This window comes from Bos grunniens, chromosome 4 (genome assembly GCF_055505025.1).
Source record: "Bos grunniens cultivar Pamir isolate PY7600 chromosome 4, Bosgru_T2T1.0, whole genome shotgun sequence".
NCBI classification, from domain to species: Eukaryota; Metazoa; Chordata; class Mammalia; order Artiodactyla; family Bovidae; genus Bos; species Bos grunniens.
The window spans coordinates 27,941,781-27,957,849 of NC_141168.1; the positions used below are offsets into that span (position 1 = coordinate 27,941,781).

The 16,069-nt window shown below is 58.8% G+C and overlaps 1 protein-coding gene across 4 annotated transcripts in view; it reads right to left on the bottom strand.

Moving 5' to 3' along the window:
* Positions 1-250: 250 nt before the first annotated feature.
* Positions 251-16,069, bottom strand: part of SND1 (staphylococcal nuclease and tudor domain containing 1) — a 421,555-nt gene continuing 405,736 nt past the window's right edge. For 3 of the 4 annotated variants that reach the window (XM_086395775.1, XM_086395776.1, XM_086395778.1), the window contains 8 exons: positions 14,535-14,723; positions 9,397-9,538; positions 5,721-5,844; positions 4,791-4,860; positions 3,758-3,871; positions 2,807-3,010; positions 993-1,037; positions 251-883 (listed from right to left, as the gene is read on the bottom strand). In XM_086395775.1, coding sequence (XP_086251901.1) covers positions 818-883; positions 993-1,037; positions 2,807-3,010; positions 3,758-3,871; positions 4,791-4,860; positions 5,721-5,844; positions 9,397-9,538; positions 14,535-14,723 — 954 coding nt within the window. In that variant the 3' untranslated portion in view covers positions 251-817. Of the gene's footprint in view, positions 884-992; positions 1,038-2,806; positions 3,011-3,757; positions 3,872-4,790; positions 4,861-5,720; positions 5,845-9,396; positions 9,539-13,813; positions 14,156-14,534; positions 14,724-16,069 lie in introns of those variants that run through there. The other variant, XM_086395777.1, reaches the window with a different exon arrangement.

Below are 16,069 nucleotides of genomic sequence, written 5' to 3' on the forward strand. Positions count from 1 at the left end.
GCTGAGGTTCTTGAGAGCATTCACGTGCAGATGAGTCAAGAGAAGGCCTTCAGGCTTCTGCACGATGGCCATAGTGCCAGGTATGCCCACCAGGCCCCGGGAGTTGCTCCAAAGTTCTGCCCTGATTCCGTGACTGGCTGTTTTCAGGGAGCATGGTCAGGCACACTTGGGGGTCATTTGAGTGCCAGGTTGCCTCTTGGCTGGAGCTGTCGAGATTCTGGGCTCTGGGCTCCACCATCACCAATAGAGCTGCAGACAGCATGTACTATTTTATTGGGCCTCAAAAGCTTTAAATACAGAAATAGGGAGGGCTGGGCAAAGGGGCAGATGTGGACACGCTGGCATTTGAGAATGGACGTATCAGAAAAATCACATGATCAACAGCTGGACAGAGAGCTGGGGAGAAGGGCGGTCTGGGACGGACGTGGAGTGCCAGTCGGCAGCCGGCCTTGGGGCCAGGATTAAGCCCCCCATTAGGACAAAGTCTTTCATGTTTCTTCCTGATTTGAGGACAATTTAAAAAAAAAAGAACAAAACCCCTACAAACCTCCAAATAGAAACAAAATCAGCGGGAAGAGACAGTAGAGGGCAGTGACTGTCCTTTTGGAAGACAATGTCTGCCCCCTGAAAGCTGTGGTTGTGGGGGGGCTCTTCCCACCCCCTGCCCAGATGCCGTCCTACGAGACATTCCCAGACACTGAAGCAAAGCTGGACCCAATCTATGCCCCTGATTTGAGGTCTGGAGCTGAAAACACCCTGCCGGCAGAGGAAGGGGTGCTGGCGTGAGCTGTGCTGGGGGTCAGACCCGGGGCCCTCCTTAGCGGCTGTAGCCAAACTCATCTGCGTCGTCGGCTCGGAAGTCTCCATAGCGCCACAGGTTCAGCTGTGAGAAAACAGCAAACAGCTAGTCAGGGAAGGTGGGACAGGCTGGAACCCAGACGGCCAAAGCCCCTCTCTCAGCACCCTCTGGGGCTCCTGAGGCAAAAACTCACCCTGGCGCTCTTGGCTGACTCCTGGGCATTCAGGTATTCTGTGATCTGCGGGGGGGGGGGGGGCAAGAAAACAATGGGATGGATGGTCAAGGTGGGGACACTTGCAGCTGAGCAGCCAGAGGGGCCTGGGAGAGGCCCAGGTAAGGTCACGTTACTCCCCTGCTCAAGGGGTTCCCAGCTCCCTCCAAAGAAAATCCAAGTGCAGAGTCGCCGTATTCTTGCTGTTTCCAGACTCTGCACTGGCTGTTCTAATCACCTGAAACATGCTTCTCTCTCCTGTCCACCTGGCTACCTATCCCGCCTGCTCAAGCCTCTGGTTAAGAGTCACCTTCTTTACGAGACCTCATATGATCCTCTTTAAAATTTTGACCACTCCCCCACATTCCCGATTCCCTTTACTTCTACTTTCTCTTTTTCCATTGCACTCGTCTAATGTCTAACTTTGTTGACTTATTTTATTCTTTGTCTCCTCATGCTTGAACGCAAGTTCCATGGGGCAGGAATGTTGTCTCTTATTCAGAGATTTGTACATCCTCAGTAAACATTTACCGAAAGAATGAGTAAGTGAATGAACAAACACATTAGGTGTTTCTTGACACTGTATTCTTGCTTGGAGAATCCCATAAACAGAGGAGCCTGGTGGGCTGCAGTCCATAGAATTGCAGGGTTGGACACGACTGAAGCAACTTAGCACTCACACAGACACCAGAAACGTTATGGGTAGTTCCATATGGGGAACACTAAGATCTCCAGGTTTATAGTGAAACTTAAGCTAACTCCTAGGAGTGATCCAAGAAACTGCAGGGAGACTAGGGGCCAGGCCCCTCCTGTCCAGACAAGACACAGGAGTGATCCACAGTGAAGTCTTGTTCCAAATGAATTAGCAACCTGCATAACCAGAGCTACAGACCCACCAACCCCCATCTGCACATGCGGAGAGAGGAAAGGCAAAAGGGGGAAGCAAGGCCTAGTGGAGAGAGAAGAATGTTGGTTTCAACCCTGCCGCTTGAGTCCCTCCAGCTCAGGAGGGCGGGGGAGCTGGGTGCTGCAGAAGGGCACGGGGGCTTCCCACCAGCCTGGCCTGTTCCTGGAGGCTGGCCTGTCGTGGGGAGAGGCTGGGGAATTGGGATGGGAACAGTGCTGAGTGGGAGAAGCCTGGCTCTAATGATCTACCACTGAGCTGTGCAAGGTGGTTCCCCAGCTGGCAGACCCCATCCTCATGGTCCACCCTCGGGAGCAGTCAGGCTGGTTGCGCTCTCCTCGCTTCATGAACGGGAGACTCAAGTGTCCAATGGTTGATCCCCAGGGCCAGATGTTTCACGAAGGAGGGAGGCGAGACTCAGGTCCAGCTCCCCACAGGCTGGAGGGGGTTATGGCAGTCTTCTGGGTAAGTGGCTCAGGCAGCACTGAGTGCTGGGAGCTGCTGATGGGCTCGGAGAGGAGAACGTGAGGACCGGAGAGACAGCGCGCTGGGCTGTGACCCTTTCCGCGCCACCCCTGGCACAGCATCCTGGCCTGTCACCGGGGGGGATGGGCAAAGGGAAACTTTCTGCTCCAGTTTGCAGCTGCAGTTTTCAGCCAAACCGGCAGCCAATTAATTTAAGAAGTAATTAACTTTTTTTTAAAAACCCCAACAAACCCAAATCCATTATCTTTCCCCCGCAGGAGCAGCAGGATGGTGGGTCCCTGCTCCCTCACTGGCTCCTGGGGCACCCATCCTCCTCTGGGACGCTGGAGGTGGCGGGGGATGCCAGGGGCCGGCCGCTCCACCCCCACAGCACGGACCATTTTTGTCCCGCCCCCACAGCACGTACCACTTTCTGAAACTGCTTTTCCTTGCGCACCTCCACCATGACCAGCCCCTCCTTCACCAGGCCCAGCCCCACGTCCCCCTTGGAGTCAGCGAACTGCAGGGTGACGTGCGGGCAGCCGGCGCTCAGGTGCTCCACGTTGAGCAGGCACTGCGTGTTCTGGATGTCCCGCACCACGCTGTCCACCGCGTCAGTCCGAGCATCCTCCTGCGGCCGGCACAGACCCAGGTCAGCACGAGAGGCCAGTGCCAGCCAAGGGCTGCGAGGGCCCCAGGTCCTGGTCCCGGACCTCCAGGAAGTCTGCCTAGATGTGCCAGCATCACCTCACTCCCCACTCAGCTCCCCCTGTGCCCAGACCCCTTTCACCTATGATACAAATAATCACCTTTCTGCCAGGGCAGACAAGGGCCCTACTCACCTCCTGCCACTGCCTATAGCTGGCAGACTAGTCTTCACCCAGTGTGCCCTGCCCCACCAGGCTCCCCTCCCCAACCCTGCACATGGCTGCTCCTCAAGAGCTGGCTCAGATACTCCAAGGCCACCTCGCCTTGACCCGGAACTCCCTGGCCACGCTTCTCTCCCCTTTGATTAACAGACCGTCATCACTGTCTCCACCTCCTCCCATCAGCCTGGGTGGCCCCAGCGGAGGGTTTCTGGCAGAGGTGTGACCTGGTCAGATCTGTTTGGGGACAGTCACTTCTGGTGGCACCCTCTGAGACTGGAAGGAGTATTGGGAGACAATTGCAGCCCAGAGCCCCGCAGGCTAGAGGCAGAGGCCCCAAGCCAGGGCCACGGTAGGGGCTCAGCCCTGTGAGAGTGGGCGGGGGTCGGGGTGGGGGTTGGGACCCAGGACGGGTTTGCATTTAGTTCCCGTGGGTACGTGCTGGGGCCGCAGCAGTGGTCATGTGTCAGGGGATGGTCCCCTTTGGGAGGAAGAAAGGGGGGGAGACTCACATCTTGGGGCACCTGGATGAAGGCAAAGGCATACTCCGTGGCTTGAGCTGGTAGCACGCGGGTGCTGAAGGCAGGTGGCAAGGTGCCCAGGCGGGTGGACGGCAGGATCTCCCTCTGCAGAGGACACACGGGGCCAGCAGCGTCACACACTGGAAGCCCCCTTGCTCTCAGGGGACGACTCAAGTGGCCAGGCCCCTGAGCACTCTCCCCTCCCGCACCCGGACTCACTTCCACATGCACAGGCCTGGCACAGGCCTGCGGGGTCAGCAAAGCTGGGGAGGCGGGGCCTGGGGTGGCACACCTGGGGGCTCCAACTGACACCGCCCACCTGATCACTGGGCTCTCACTGCTGCCTCCACTTTTCCCAATGCCTTCGCACTATGACACGGGCTCTGACCGCCTTCCCATAGGCTAGGGCGGGGCTGGGAGCGTACTCTAAGATCAGGGTCCTGGCCCAGGTGTGCAGGGCAACCCAGTTGGTAAGACCCTCTCCTGTGTACTCCTGGGTGGTGGGCTGGGAGCATGGCTCTGCTCTGGGTTTTCTATTCGCGGGCCTCCCCACACCAGTCCTCAGGAGCGGCATGGCTCTGAAGGACAGCTTTCTCTCCTGCTTGCTGTGGGGGACGGTCAACACACTCCCGGGCCCAGTCCAAGGGGCATTTCTCCTGGGGATACCAGTCCCTCCTCAGCAAGCCTGGTTTGGGATGCTCCAGGGATCAGCACCCAGGCACCTTGTGGACCAGGAGATGGGGTGTACAGGGCCAGGACTTCATGGCCCCCTCTTTAGAGTCTGGGCAGGAGAGAAACTGGGGCTGTGACTGGGCCTGGACAGGAGACCGCTCAGTGCTCACAGGCCTCTGAGCAGAGACGCTGGTGTTGCCCAGTCTCTCAGGACGAGCAGCAGAGAGGCCCACAGGGTCCCCATCTGTCAGGGAGGGAGGGGAGGTCTAAAGCTCAGATGGGCTTGACCTAGGGGCAGGTGTATTGAGGGGCCCCTCCCGTGCTGCTTGCCCACCTCCGACCCCACACTCACGTTGCCGTAGTCGATGTAGAAGACGTGTACTTTGGCAGGAGACTCGACTTTCTCCACTCGGGCACGGTACCTGCAATGGCATCAAGGGCAGAGCTCAAGGGACATCCCTGGAGCCTCAGCGATGGCAGGCCAGGGGGTGCAGTGTTTCCCTGCCCAGGGCTCAGAATGAACACCCATGGGTGTCACAGGGGGCCAGTTTTCAGACTCTACCAGGACCCCATCTAATGGAATCAGAGCATAGCTGGGAGCAGAGGGAGGGAGAGGGGAGCATGTGGAGCAGATTAATGTGTCCTTGGGGCATAAAGCAACAAGACTAATGACTAGATTGATGTCTGCTGTTTAAACCCAGCACACTAAACAGCAGCTGTAATTAGCCGGCAGATCTGTCTGGGAGGCCGCAGCAGGGAACGCATCCAAGTCACTTGGTCGCCCTGGGAAGGCCATGGGCCCTACCCTTGGTAGGTCAGACGTAAGTGACCTTCCTGCAGCCCGGGGGTGCTGCTTCTCCTGTGCCAGACGGCTGGGGTGGAGGGTGGTGGCTGGTCTGGGCTCACAGGAACCAGCGACCCCCTCACCACCCCTGCCCCCTCCTGACATCGTCTTTCCTGTGCGGGGTGACGGGGTACTGGAGAGCTGCAGCCAGCCAGGGCACCCCCAACAGAAGATCCCAGGAGAGAGGAGGAGGGATACTCCTGTGCCCTAGAGGCCGACTGCAGAAAAACTGTGGGTTACACTGCAGGTTGCAAACGGGCAACATAGAGGACCACTCTGGAGAGCTGACCAAGGTCAAGAGTGACCACTCAGTGGAAAGCAGGCCGATAGGGCGAATGCCTCAAGTCTGGCTGGCGCTTCTGCAGACTGGTGCCCTGGAGACAGACCTCCTCCTGCTCCTGCTTAAGACTCTGCCTTGCTCGGGTCCAGGTGGCTTACCATTCTCCGTCTACGAATTTGGCGATGCAGAATTCGCCCCGGCGGGGGGCGTAGGAGCCCTCGACGGGAGGGTGGCTAGCAATGTCATTGCGCATGTTCTCCATCAGCTTCTCCAGCTGGGTCCCTGTGGGGAGGAAGAGGGAGTGAGACCTGGGTGCCACGTTCCCTGGAGCCTCATCTCTAGATGGGGCTGGGTGGAAGATGAGCCTGGGGAGTGGGAAGGATGTGGACTGTTGCAGGGTGCCCACAGCACTGACTTGCCTCCATCCTGCAGGGAAGTTCTCTTTGGTCCCTGCTTGAGGAGGTTCACGATATTCTGCAGACATTTCAGGCCTAAGAGGTACCCAGCCTTCCAGTCTTGGCTGTCCCTGGGGATGCGCAGGGAATGTTCCTGGGCTTTGGTTTAGGAGGTGGAGAAAGTGAGTGGACACCAGGCAAGGCCTAGGCCAACCTGCCTTCTCCATTCCTACCAGGGCTGGCCCTGGCCTGGGCCACAGAAGTGGTGATGGACAGTAGCCACTCTCTGCCAAGTCTCCCAGGGACAAAAGTGGAGCTGAAGGAGGGGGCCCCCTACGACCCTGCACAAGGAAAGGACCTCAGAATCTGGGCTGTGAAAGACTGGAGCGATTCCAGGAGCAGGGCCCAGTCTCAGTCTATTCAGATGTGGCCGCCCTGACATGACGCGTCTAGAGACACGTGCGGAACTGAGCCTCCAAGCGCTGCCAGTGGTTCCACCCTCCCAGCCAACTCACTGCCCTCCTCCACGGGGTGGGGCGGGACCCCTTCCTTGCCTTTTCTTTCCTGAACCATTCTCCCTGGGTCATCCACCTGGCGGCTGCCTGTCTGTTCCTGGGTGTGGCAACCCCAAGGTCTTCTCAGGGCCCCTCCTGCCGCATCCCGTCACCACCCTCTTGCTACGCGTCAGTCCCAGTAGCTTCTCCTTTATGTCCCTCTGGCTCTGATTCAGGCTCTACACCTGGCCTTTTCCACCCGCTTCATTTCCAGGGGGAGGGTGCTGGGGCGGTGTGTGTGGTGGGAGTGAAGGATTCCTCCCCCACCCTCAGGGCCCAGGCCGCCCTGTTACAGCAGCCTGACGCATGTTAGCCATCAGTACACCTGTCACAGTGGGCCTTATCCATTCCCTGTCTGGTTTATGTTTCTGCCACTGCACCGTGAGCTCCTTCAGGGCACAGACCATAGCTCACTTGGTTCTGCTGCTTCTCTTGAGACCCAGTAAAGCTCCGGCCATGCGGGGTGCTTGGTAACTGCACTGTGTTGAAGAGGGATCTGCAGGTTTGCGCCTATCCACACTCGGGCCCTGCCCTGGCCTTCACAAGACGCTTTCAGGGACTTTTTAGAAGCAGCTGCCCTCCCCCTGCCTGGCAATAAACCCTCTGTTCTCCTGCGCCTGCATTTCTTGCCCAGACAGTAAAATTTCAGGGACTTAGAAGCCTCCTCTACACAGATGAGATCTTGTTATACTTGCTCTATTATTATTATTATTTTGCTCCAAGGCAACAGCTCTGCAAATAGGCAGAGCCCTCTGGGAGGTCCTTACACAGAGGCTGGCTGGTCACATGGGCCAATGGCAATGCATTCATTACTTCACCAGATCCTTCCCGAAGGTGGGCTTTAATTAAGAGAAGGGAAAAAGGGCCAGAGGATGTCCCTGCCTCCCAGAGGCACCAAGGGTTTCAGGAGAGGGATGCTGTGTATGCCCAGGTTCCTGTTCGTGGATTTGATGGAGGGCAGGGTTTTCTCTGGGCTTCCCTGGTGGCCCAGTCGGTAAAGCATCTGCGTCCAATGTGGGAGACCCAGGATCGATCCCTGGGTTGGGAAGATCCGCTGGAGAAGGAAATGGCAACCCACTCCAGTACTCTTGCCTGGAAAATCCCATGGACTGAGAAGCCTGGTAGGCTACAGTCCGTGGGGTCGCAAAGAGTCGGACACAACTGAGCGACTTCACTTCACTTCAGGGTTTTCTCTGGAGCTCACAGCCATCCAGGTGGCGTGCCACACAGCATGTCACTTGCTCCTTCAATCTTCCAACAATACGTGGTTCCCCCCAAGTTCCCTTTTTCTCCTTGTTATCTGCCTTGGCTGCCACTTGGTGCAGTGTCCTGGCTTCCGAGAGCTGTCACCAACAGCCAGGCAGGGTGCAGAACCGATACAGGAAGCCTCTGAGATGACAGAGACTACGTGGCAAAGGCCTTGAACTCAGCCTCAGGCTCTGCCCCCTGGAGACCCCAGCACCTGTTCGTACTCAAAGTGAGTCCTACCTGGCAGGACCCAGAGGCCAGGTGCAGCCTGTCTGGGAGCCGGGGTTCCCTGGGCAGGGTCTCCTTTGAGTTCCCTTTCCACAAGCTCCTGGAGGGCCTTCTTGCCAGCTCCTGGGCTCAGGAGTAGCTCTCATTCCTACCTGGGCCACCTTTCAGACCTGGAGGTCTTCTGGCTTCATTCCCCAGGCAGTGGCCAGGCCCCTCTCACCAGGAATGCTGCTGACCACGAGAGAACCTAACCCAGGCTCAGCAGCTCATCTCAGCCCCTGCCTGGCTCTGCTCCCCTCTTGGGCCCAGCCAGCCCAAGGCTCAGAATGGTCAGTTTCCCCGGGGAAATGACACTGCCACAAACACAGCTGCCTGGGCAGTATCGTTAGTGGGGAGGTGGCTGACACGAGCTTGTTTACCATCTGGAGTGGGCCTGGGGGTGGCGCTGAGGAGGGCAGGGAGAGCCCTGCCACCCATGGGGCTGCCTCCATGTCACTGACATCTCCCGCCCCCTCCCCCTTGAAAAGACCTGGTTTCCTCCACCGAGAAGTAGCTTAAAGAGCTTTCTCCTCTGATCTCAACTAAAATGTTTCCCTGCACAGGGTGACAAATGAGAGGTGGGAGGTCAGGATGGACAGAGCAAAGGGAGTGGAGGTGGAAGCTGGGCCAGAGGGGCCCCATTGCAGTTGCTGTGAGAGCCAGCTCTGCTGCCCTCTCTCCTCTGGAAACCTGAGCTCTCTGCTGAGGGCAGGGGGCAGGGAGCACAGCAGGGAGAGGACCCTGGCCTCAGTGCACAGCATTGGAGGGCAGGAGGAAGAGGGAAGATGGAGAAAGAGGGTCCTTCAGAAAGACTTCCTGGGGATGACTTCCCCTAGAGTGCCGCCTGTTTCCATGGCAACTGGTCACCACTCGGGGCTTACAGGAACCTCTGGAGGAGGAGAAACCCCAGCAGAGACAAGCCCGGGCTCCCCCTACCCTGCCCTCCCAGGGGAGGCTGAGGGGCAGAGGCGCTGAGCAGAACCGGCATGCACTTCCCGGCCACATGGAGACAATCTGTCCATTGCTTCCTGACGAGCTCCGAGGGCACAATCCTCCTGCCTGGCCCTGCCAGGGGTGTCTGGGAGGAAAACAATGACCTAAGAGTATCAGAGCACCACCCAGACAGGACTGGTGACCTCACCAGTCCTCAGAGGACCGCTCAGCCTCGCCGGCCCTATTGCGGCTGAGAATATGACCTCAGGCCCAGAGCGCCGCTCAGGGGCCTGGGAGGTGGGCAGCAGCCGAAAGCTATGCAGGGAGGCCCCTGGAAGCCTGGGTCCCGCCCCCTGCCCGAACAGGGGGGCCCTGAGGTGGGCCGGCCCTGCGCCAGGAGCCGAAAGGTGGTGGAATCGGGGCGGGTGTGCGCTCACCTGTCTCCACGTCCTGCACATAGAAGTGCAGGTCGTCGGTGATCTCCGTCACGAACACCGGCTTATAGCTGGCCGAGCGCTCCTTCTCCTCCAGCACGGGCATCAACTCCTCCACCGGCTGCTCCTCATAGTGGGCCCAGACCTGCACGTGTGGTCAACAGAGGGGAGGTGAGGGGTTCAGAAGTGAAGTCAGAAAGGACGCCAGGAAAGGGGCTCTGGGGAGGGGGGACCACTGCCCTGGGGGCGAGTGTGGGGGTGAGTGTGGGGGCAATGTTGCATCATGCTGGTCTGAGCCTCTGGAGCGCAGAGGTCAGGGTGGGGGAACTTCCAGTCCAGTAGTTCCCAAACTCTGAGGTGTCTGGAACAACTGGGGATCTTCCTGGCAACGAAGGTGCCAGGGTACCCACCACCCCCACCCCGCCCCCCCGCCTGCCCATCAGGATGTGCTCTAAGGGTCCCAGGGAAAGGGAATCAAAACTCAAGACTCCCAGCGACTCCCACGCACGTCAGGCGTGTGAGACCCTTGGCCCTGTGGTGCTGCCCAGTTCCCATCTCCTTCCCTCACACCCCCTGTGAGGGTCACTGAACTCCCCAGGCCCTCCCACCGTCACAGGGCCGCGGGCACTCCTGAGGCTCTCCAAGCGACGGTGCTGGGCTGCGGAGGGGAGGGCCGCCACTGTGCGAGGGTGCCTGTCCTCTGCACTTCAAGGAGGCTGCTCTGACCCCGGCTCGGAAGCCGGCCACTGCCCTCCACCCTTCCCGCTCCCTCCCTCCCCCAGCCCTGCACTGTCAGGGCTGCAGTGCTCAGAAGCTGATGCGGGGTGACAGCGCGTCAAGTCCAATCCCGTGGCCAGGAGATTATCCCAGTAGTGAGGCCTGTCAGACCAGGGGAGGGAGATGGCCTTCTAGCCGGGTGGCGGAAACAGGCTGGGGAGTCTTGGGGACTGGACCACACGCTGGGTCCCAAAGACACACACACACAGGACTCGGGTGGGTGGTGACAGAAGTTCTTAGTCCAAACCTTACATGCTCACTAGGGGCCACACTAAACACTACCCAAGTACTAGGTCATCTAATCCTCACAACAACCTTTTCAAAAGGGATCAACATTACCCCCAATTTCACAACCGGAGAAACCGAGGCACACAGGTTTGCTAGACATGGCAGAACCAGGATTTGAACACAGGGGGGTGGGCCCTAGGGCCCTTCAAGGGGAATTTTGGCATCGCCTGGGCCCCTGAACACAAAAGGCAGCAATGAACAGTGGGAAAAGTCGTAGGTGGGAGTTGTGGACTCTGGTCCTTTCATTTTCCCCTTTAATTTGCTGTGTGACCTCGGTCAAGTCACATGCCTTCTCTGAGTCTCCTTTTCTTCCCCTGCAAGAGGTGGTAGTTGGACCACGTGACCCTTCTGCTACACACAGACTCCTGGGGCATGGTGGGGCGGTGCACCAAGAAGCAGATGCAAGCTGGAATGACTGAACCACTTTGGGCCACACCCGTAAAACCATGCTCCTGCCTCTAACGTGGTACGAGTGCGTGCCCTTCCACTGGAAAGAGAGGCCTGGGCCCCGGGAACTGGAATGAGCAACAGGGACTTTCTGAGCCTGGTGGGGAGGCTGCCCGGGAGTGGCGGAGACGTCGTCAGCGGCATTCCTGGCCCAGCAGTCAGTGCTCTGTGGCAGCCCTGCCAGCACCACTCTCCAGACTGCGCCCCTACCACTGCAGACCAAGTCAGGGCCTCCCTCCACTCCTGTTCCCTGCCTTTCCAGGGCCCCTGCGCTGGCTCCTGAGCTGGCCCCCATCCTAACCCCACCCCACTTGCCTCGGCTGCAGGGGAGGGAGGCTCCTCTGCCTAGTGGACAGAATGGGAACAGACTGACAGGCTGAGAGTAGAAACTTCTCAAGCCAAGGTGCCTCAGGCGACAGCATCAGGTTTCCTCCCAGAGAGAGAAGGTAGGGCATCTTCCCTGGCAGGTCCAGGGGCCAGTGGGGTGGAGGTCAGGGATGATGCAGACAGAGCCTCGGGGTGGCCCTCGGGCCCCTTCCTACCAGGAGGCAGAGACAGGCCAGTCCTATGGGGTCCCAGAGCTCACAGGGCAGCGGGCAGGCGGGGAGCAGAGGACACTGGAAGCCTGAGGCTGCCCAAGGCCAGAAGAGGCAGAGCTGCTCCTCAGACAGAGCGCCCCATTTCTAAGAGAGAGCAGGCTTGGCCCTCAGTCACAGAGCCCTGCGGGGTCCCCGCAGGTGGCTTTGTGGTGGGAAGGAGTCAGTCAGCTGGAGGGCAGGTCCCCACCCTCAGAACAAGGGTGAGCTGGGCCCACACTGACTGCAGTTGTCCCTCTGCAGAACCTGGGCAAGGAGGGGCTCACACGTCAGCCAGACACCCTCTGTGACCCCTTGGTGGCCCTGGCTACAGATCCCGGGGGGCAGTGGGCAGGGAGCCCCCTCCCTCCTCTGCTCCACACTGCTGGGTCCGCTCCGCACTGCTGGGTCAGCCACTTCCTGTCCTGCTCAGATCCCCTGCACCCCGGGGCCAGCTTAGCAGCAGAGGAGAGGGAGTCTCTTCTGTCCTCACCTTGCACCCCTCCCCCGTGCCTTCTCTGCACTTCCTCCCAGGGGAGCCCCAGGTCCTCCTCCTGGCAGGCTGCGGGCCATGTGGACCGAGGTTTCACTGCATGGAACCTTTCCTTTCTAAATCCTATTTAATACCGCTGCTCAGGAGGCTCCAGAGGTGGGGCTGGCATGCAGCCAGGGTGGTGGAGGCCTGCAAGCCCACAGTGGGGAAGCTAAGCTCAATAAAAGCCAATCGATGGCCAATCCAGGCCTGTCAAGGGCCCTGCCAAGGTATGAGTGGGGCAGGGGGTATGGGGGACAGACAGCTGCCATCTGAGGCTCCCTCTCTGGCCCTCAGACCTCCCCAGGATCCCGAGGACAGGGAGGGGGAACCCTGCAACCAGCTTCCTACAGACTGGCCTCTTCAATAAGGAGAGAAGACAGCAAGGTACAGGGGGATCAGGCCTTGCAAGGAGGCAGCTAAATTCTCAGAGTGGGGAACACAGCATTGCTGGGGCTCCCCATTCAGACCTGCTCACATGCACATAATCACACCCACCCAAGACTTCTGTGTGCCCTGGTCTCACAAAATCTCTCGGTATTAGCTTCCTCAGCCCACAGGGACCATGATAATCTCTTAACCCCAGATGCGCCTATCTCTCGACAGCTAAGGCAGCTCTCACGGGGTCACCAGCGGGGCAAGGCTGGGGATCCTGGGGACACCTCAGACACCAAGTTTACTGCTCCCCAGCTGACCCCCAGATTCTCCCGCCTGAGTCCAGCTAACTCGGAGGACTGCTGCAAGGCTCTGCCTACACTGTTCCCGGAGAGCAGCCCCACCAGGAGGAGGGAGGTCAGGCTAGGTTCCCCCAGGCCTCAAGGAGGAGGGGATGTGCAGGAGGGCCCCTGGAGGCGGGCGGGCCCTCGCACTGAGAGTGGTGTGCTGCATTTTAATTGGACTGGAATAAAAGCACGCAGCCTATGTAAGTAATTAATCATGGTAATTACTCCTCAGCACCATCACGTGGCACCAGAGAAATGATGACTTGGGTTCTTCCAAACAAATCCACTACGTAGTAAATAGTGATGCCTGGCTCAGCACCTATGCAAGGGGCCACGCTTTGGCCAGACTCCCTTCTCTGTCCCCTCCTCAGTCCCTCTGGGGTCTCTACTCTCAGACGGCAGAAGGCTACTCGGATCTGAAGAGATGGCTTCCAGGCTCAGGGGGCAGGGCCAGGGGGCAGAGATACTTTCAGAACCTGGGCCTTATAGGTGGGTGCTTGCTGAACTGTCCCGCAGCTGTTAACTCGTTCCACCTCTGCACCCCCTCTCCTCCATTCCCTGAAGCGAGCAGAGGACACAGGGGGTGTCCAGTCTTAAGTTCAGCTGTCACAGAAAGAAAACCCAAGAGGAAGTGCCTCTGCTGTAGGAGCCGAGGCTGCCTGCTTCCCCATCACTCTAGGAAGACAGGCTATAATGGGAGCTGTAATGGAAGCAGACTGGGACAGAAGTGGAATCCTCCCCGGAGGCCCCATGGTGGCCTGCTCGCCCTCCAAGATGTGGGCAGTCTCTTCCACCTGTCTTGGCTTTTGGAGCCACCTCTCCCTGGAGTCCTTCCAGCTCTAGTAGGGTCGATCACCTGTCCTAATCCCTAGGGGATGAGACTAAGAGACACAGAGATCCCAGAAGTCCTCCGGCGCCTGGCCCCTGGGGAAAGTGTGATGCTCTCTCAGAGGAGAGGTGGGAGGAGCCGGAGGCTTCTGGGCCCCGGGGCCCCCCACTCCTTTTGGCAGGTGTCTGGGCCTTGGCTCTGAGAGGCTAGTTGTAAGCCAGATGGCTGCCCCATGGGGAAGGAAACATTTATTCCTGGAACAAATTTATGGCTCAGCACGGCTGTCCCATGAAATCCTCCTCAAGCTCCGAGAAGCCCTGACAAATTGGTGGCTGGCTGATTTATCCCCATTATCGGGGCTGAGCTGTAAGTCAGTGGCGACAGGCTGTGGGGGTAGGGGCAGGGGGCTGCTGAGCACAGCTCCCATCACCAAGCCGCTGGGTTCCTTAATCGTCCATTTGTTTCCAAAAGCTGCTTTCCGACCCACCCCCCTTGTCTCTTCAATGCAGTGTCTGCACAGACTGATGGGCTGTAAATCTGCTGTCCTAACAGCTTTATGCATCTCCTGGGGCAGCTTCCAAAATGGGCTTCCCTGCAGGGCAATGTGAAGGAAATTCAGACGTGGGGTGCAGGCCACCCGGCCCCTCTGAGAGCACTGGAGGGTCAGGGCGGGGGAAGGAAGGCCTCTGGTCGCGGGTGACCCTGGCTCCAAGGTCACTGTCTAGGCAGCTTCCGGTGCCAGGCCCAGCAGGGCCGGGGTGGTGGACAGGGGTGCTCAGAGAGGGTCCGGGGCCCACCTCAGCGTGGGGTTGCTGACGTGGGGTCTGACACCAACACCAGCCGGAGTCGCTCAGTTGACGGTGGGGGACAGAAGCACTCTGTTGTATGCAGGCAGCAGTGCTGGTGCGGCGGGAAGGGAGGGAGAGAGAGGGCAGCCGCTCCTTCCCGCCAGGCCCCGTTCCACAGCTCACCTTCTCCTTCTTCTGCTTGGCGGCCTCCTCGGCAGACAGCAGGGATTTGTAGTAGGCGCTGCGCTCGGCGGTGAAGTGGACCTTGGAGAGCGCGTGCTCCACCAGCAAGACGGACAGGTTGGCGCCGTCGATGTGCAGCCAGCCGATGAAGTTGCCGGCCTTGTCCATGCTCTCCACCTCCACCTCTACCTAGGGAGCAGAAACGGGGGTGTCAGCTAGCAGCGGGAGCCTGGGGTGGGCAGGGGAGGAGAGAGGCCCTGGGGCCACTGCCACCATGGTCACTCCACGGACAGGAACAGCTGGAACGGTGAGTCAGTGTGAGCTGGTGAGAGCCTCTGAGAACTCTACCCCTCGGTGCTGTGAGCTGGTCTATGCTTTTCAGCTTCTTGCACCCCAGAATCACCATTGATAGATATGTCACTGACAAAGCAACTTCAGAACTCCCCTCTCCTCAAATCCCTTCCCCTTCCTCTTGGCAGAGAGCTACTAGGGAAGACTTGACTCTCCTCAGCTTTAAGTGAGCTGTGTGTGTGTTTGTGTGTGTATACAGCTAAAGGTCAGGGGTGAGTAAGGCAACACCCACTCCTCTCCAGCACCCACTGAGCCCCAGCTCTGCTAGGAAGACAGGCAAGCCTTGGGTGGAAGTGGAGAGCAAGGCAATCCCCGAGGAGGGGAGAACCTGTGTTCTTCCTGGAAGAGCTGAATGAAGTCATGCTTAATGAAGGCAATAAAAGCAGTGGGATGAGAGCCAGGTGAGGAGAGGAGGGAAGGGGACAGTGGGCAGAAGGTACACTGAGGCAGGTGCAGTTAGGGGGTGATTCCAGCTGGAGGTTACCCCTTTGTAGGGGTGTGCTCACCGCCATCAGCCCTGACTTCGGGGCCGAGCACACTGGCTGATCCCCAGAGCCGGCAGGATCCCTGCAGAGCCCAGGGACTCCCAGGCCTCCTCCCCTGAGGGCTCCCCGAGAACCAGGACCCCCGACCTAGCATGGATGCCACTCCACCTCATGAAGGCAGTGGCCCAAGAGAAATTCCTTCTCGGCTTCTCTTCCAACCTCTTCCCCTGCTAAAGAGGCCTGTAAAAGCCTTCACTGCCAAACGTAAAAACTTGTATTCATTTAAACGGCTTCAAGCTCGATTAAGCAATAAAATGAGTGTCTAAATACCTGGGAGTTCTCTGAAGCCTGGGCCAGAGCCAGTGGCAGCTGCAGAGGACATGAACAGGAAGGAGCTGGGGTCCCAGCTTCCTGGTCTTGCTCTTTGGCCCTGCTCTGCCCTCCCTCCATGCACCCAAGCGGCCTCTGTTTCCTTATAGGGAGTCGCGTCCCCAGCACCTCTCCCGGTAGTTAGGACTCCGCCAGGTGTTCTTCCTATTCGTGAACACCTTCTTCCTACACGAAGCCCCCCGTGACCCTTTCAGGTGGAATGCAAGTTCAACAATGCCTGAAGTGGGGGTGTACTGTAGAAGGGGATACAAAGAGTTTATTAGAGCCAGGAGAAGAAGGTATTATACTCATCCAATCCAACTTGGTTTT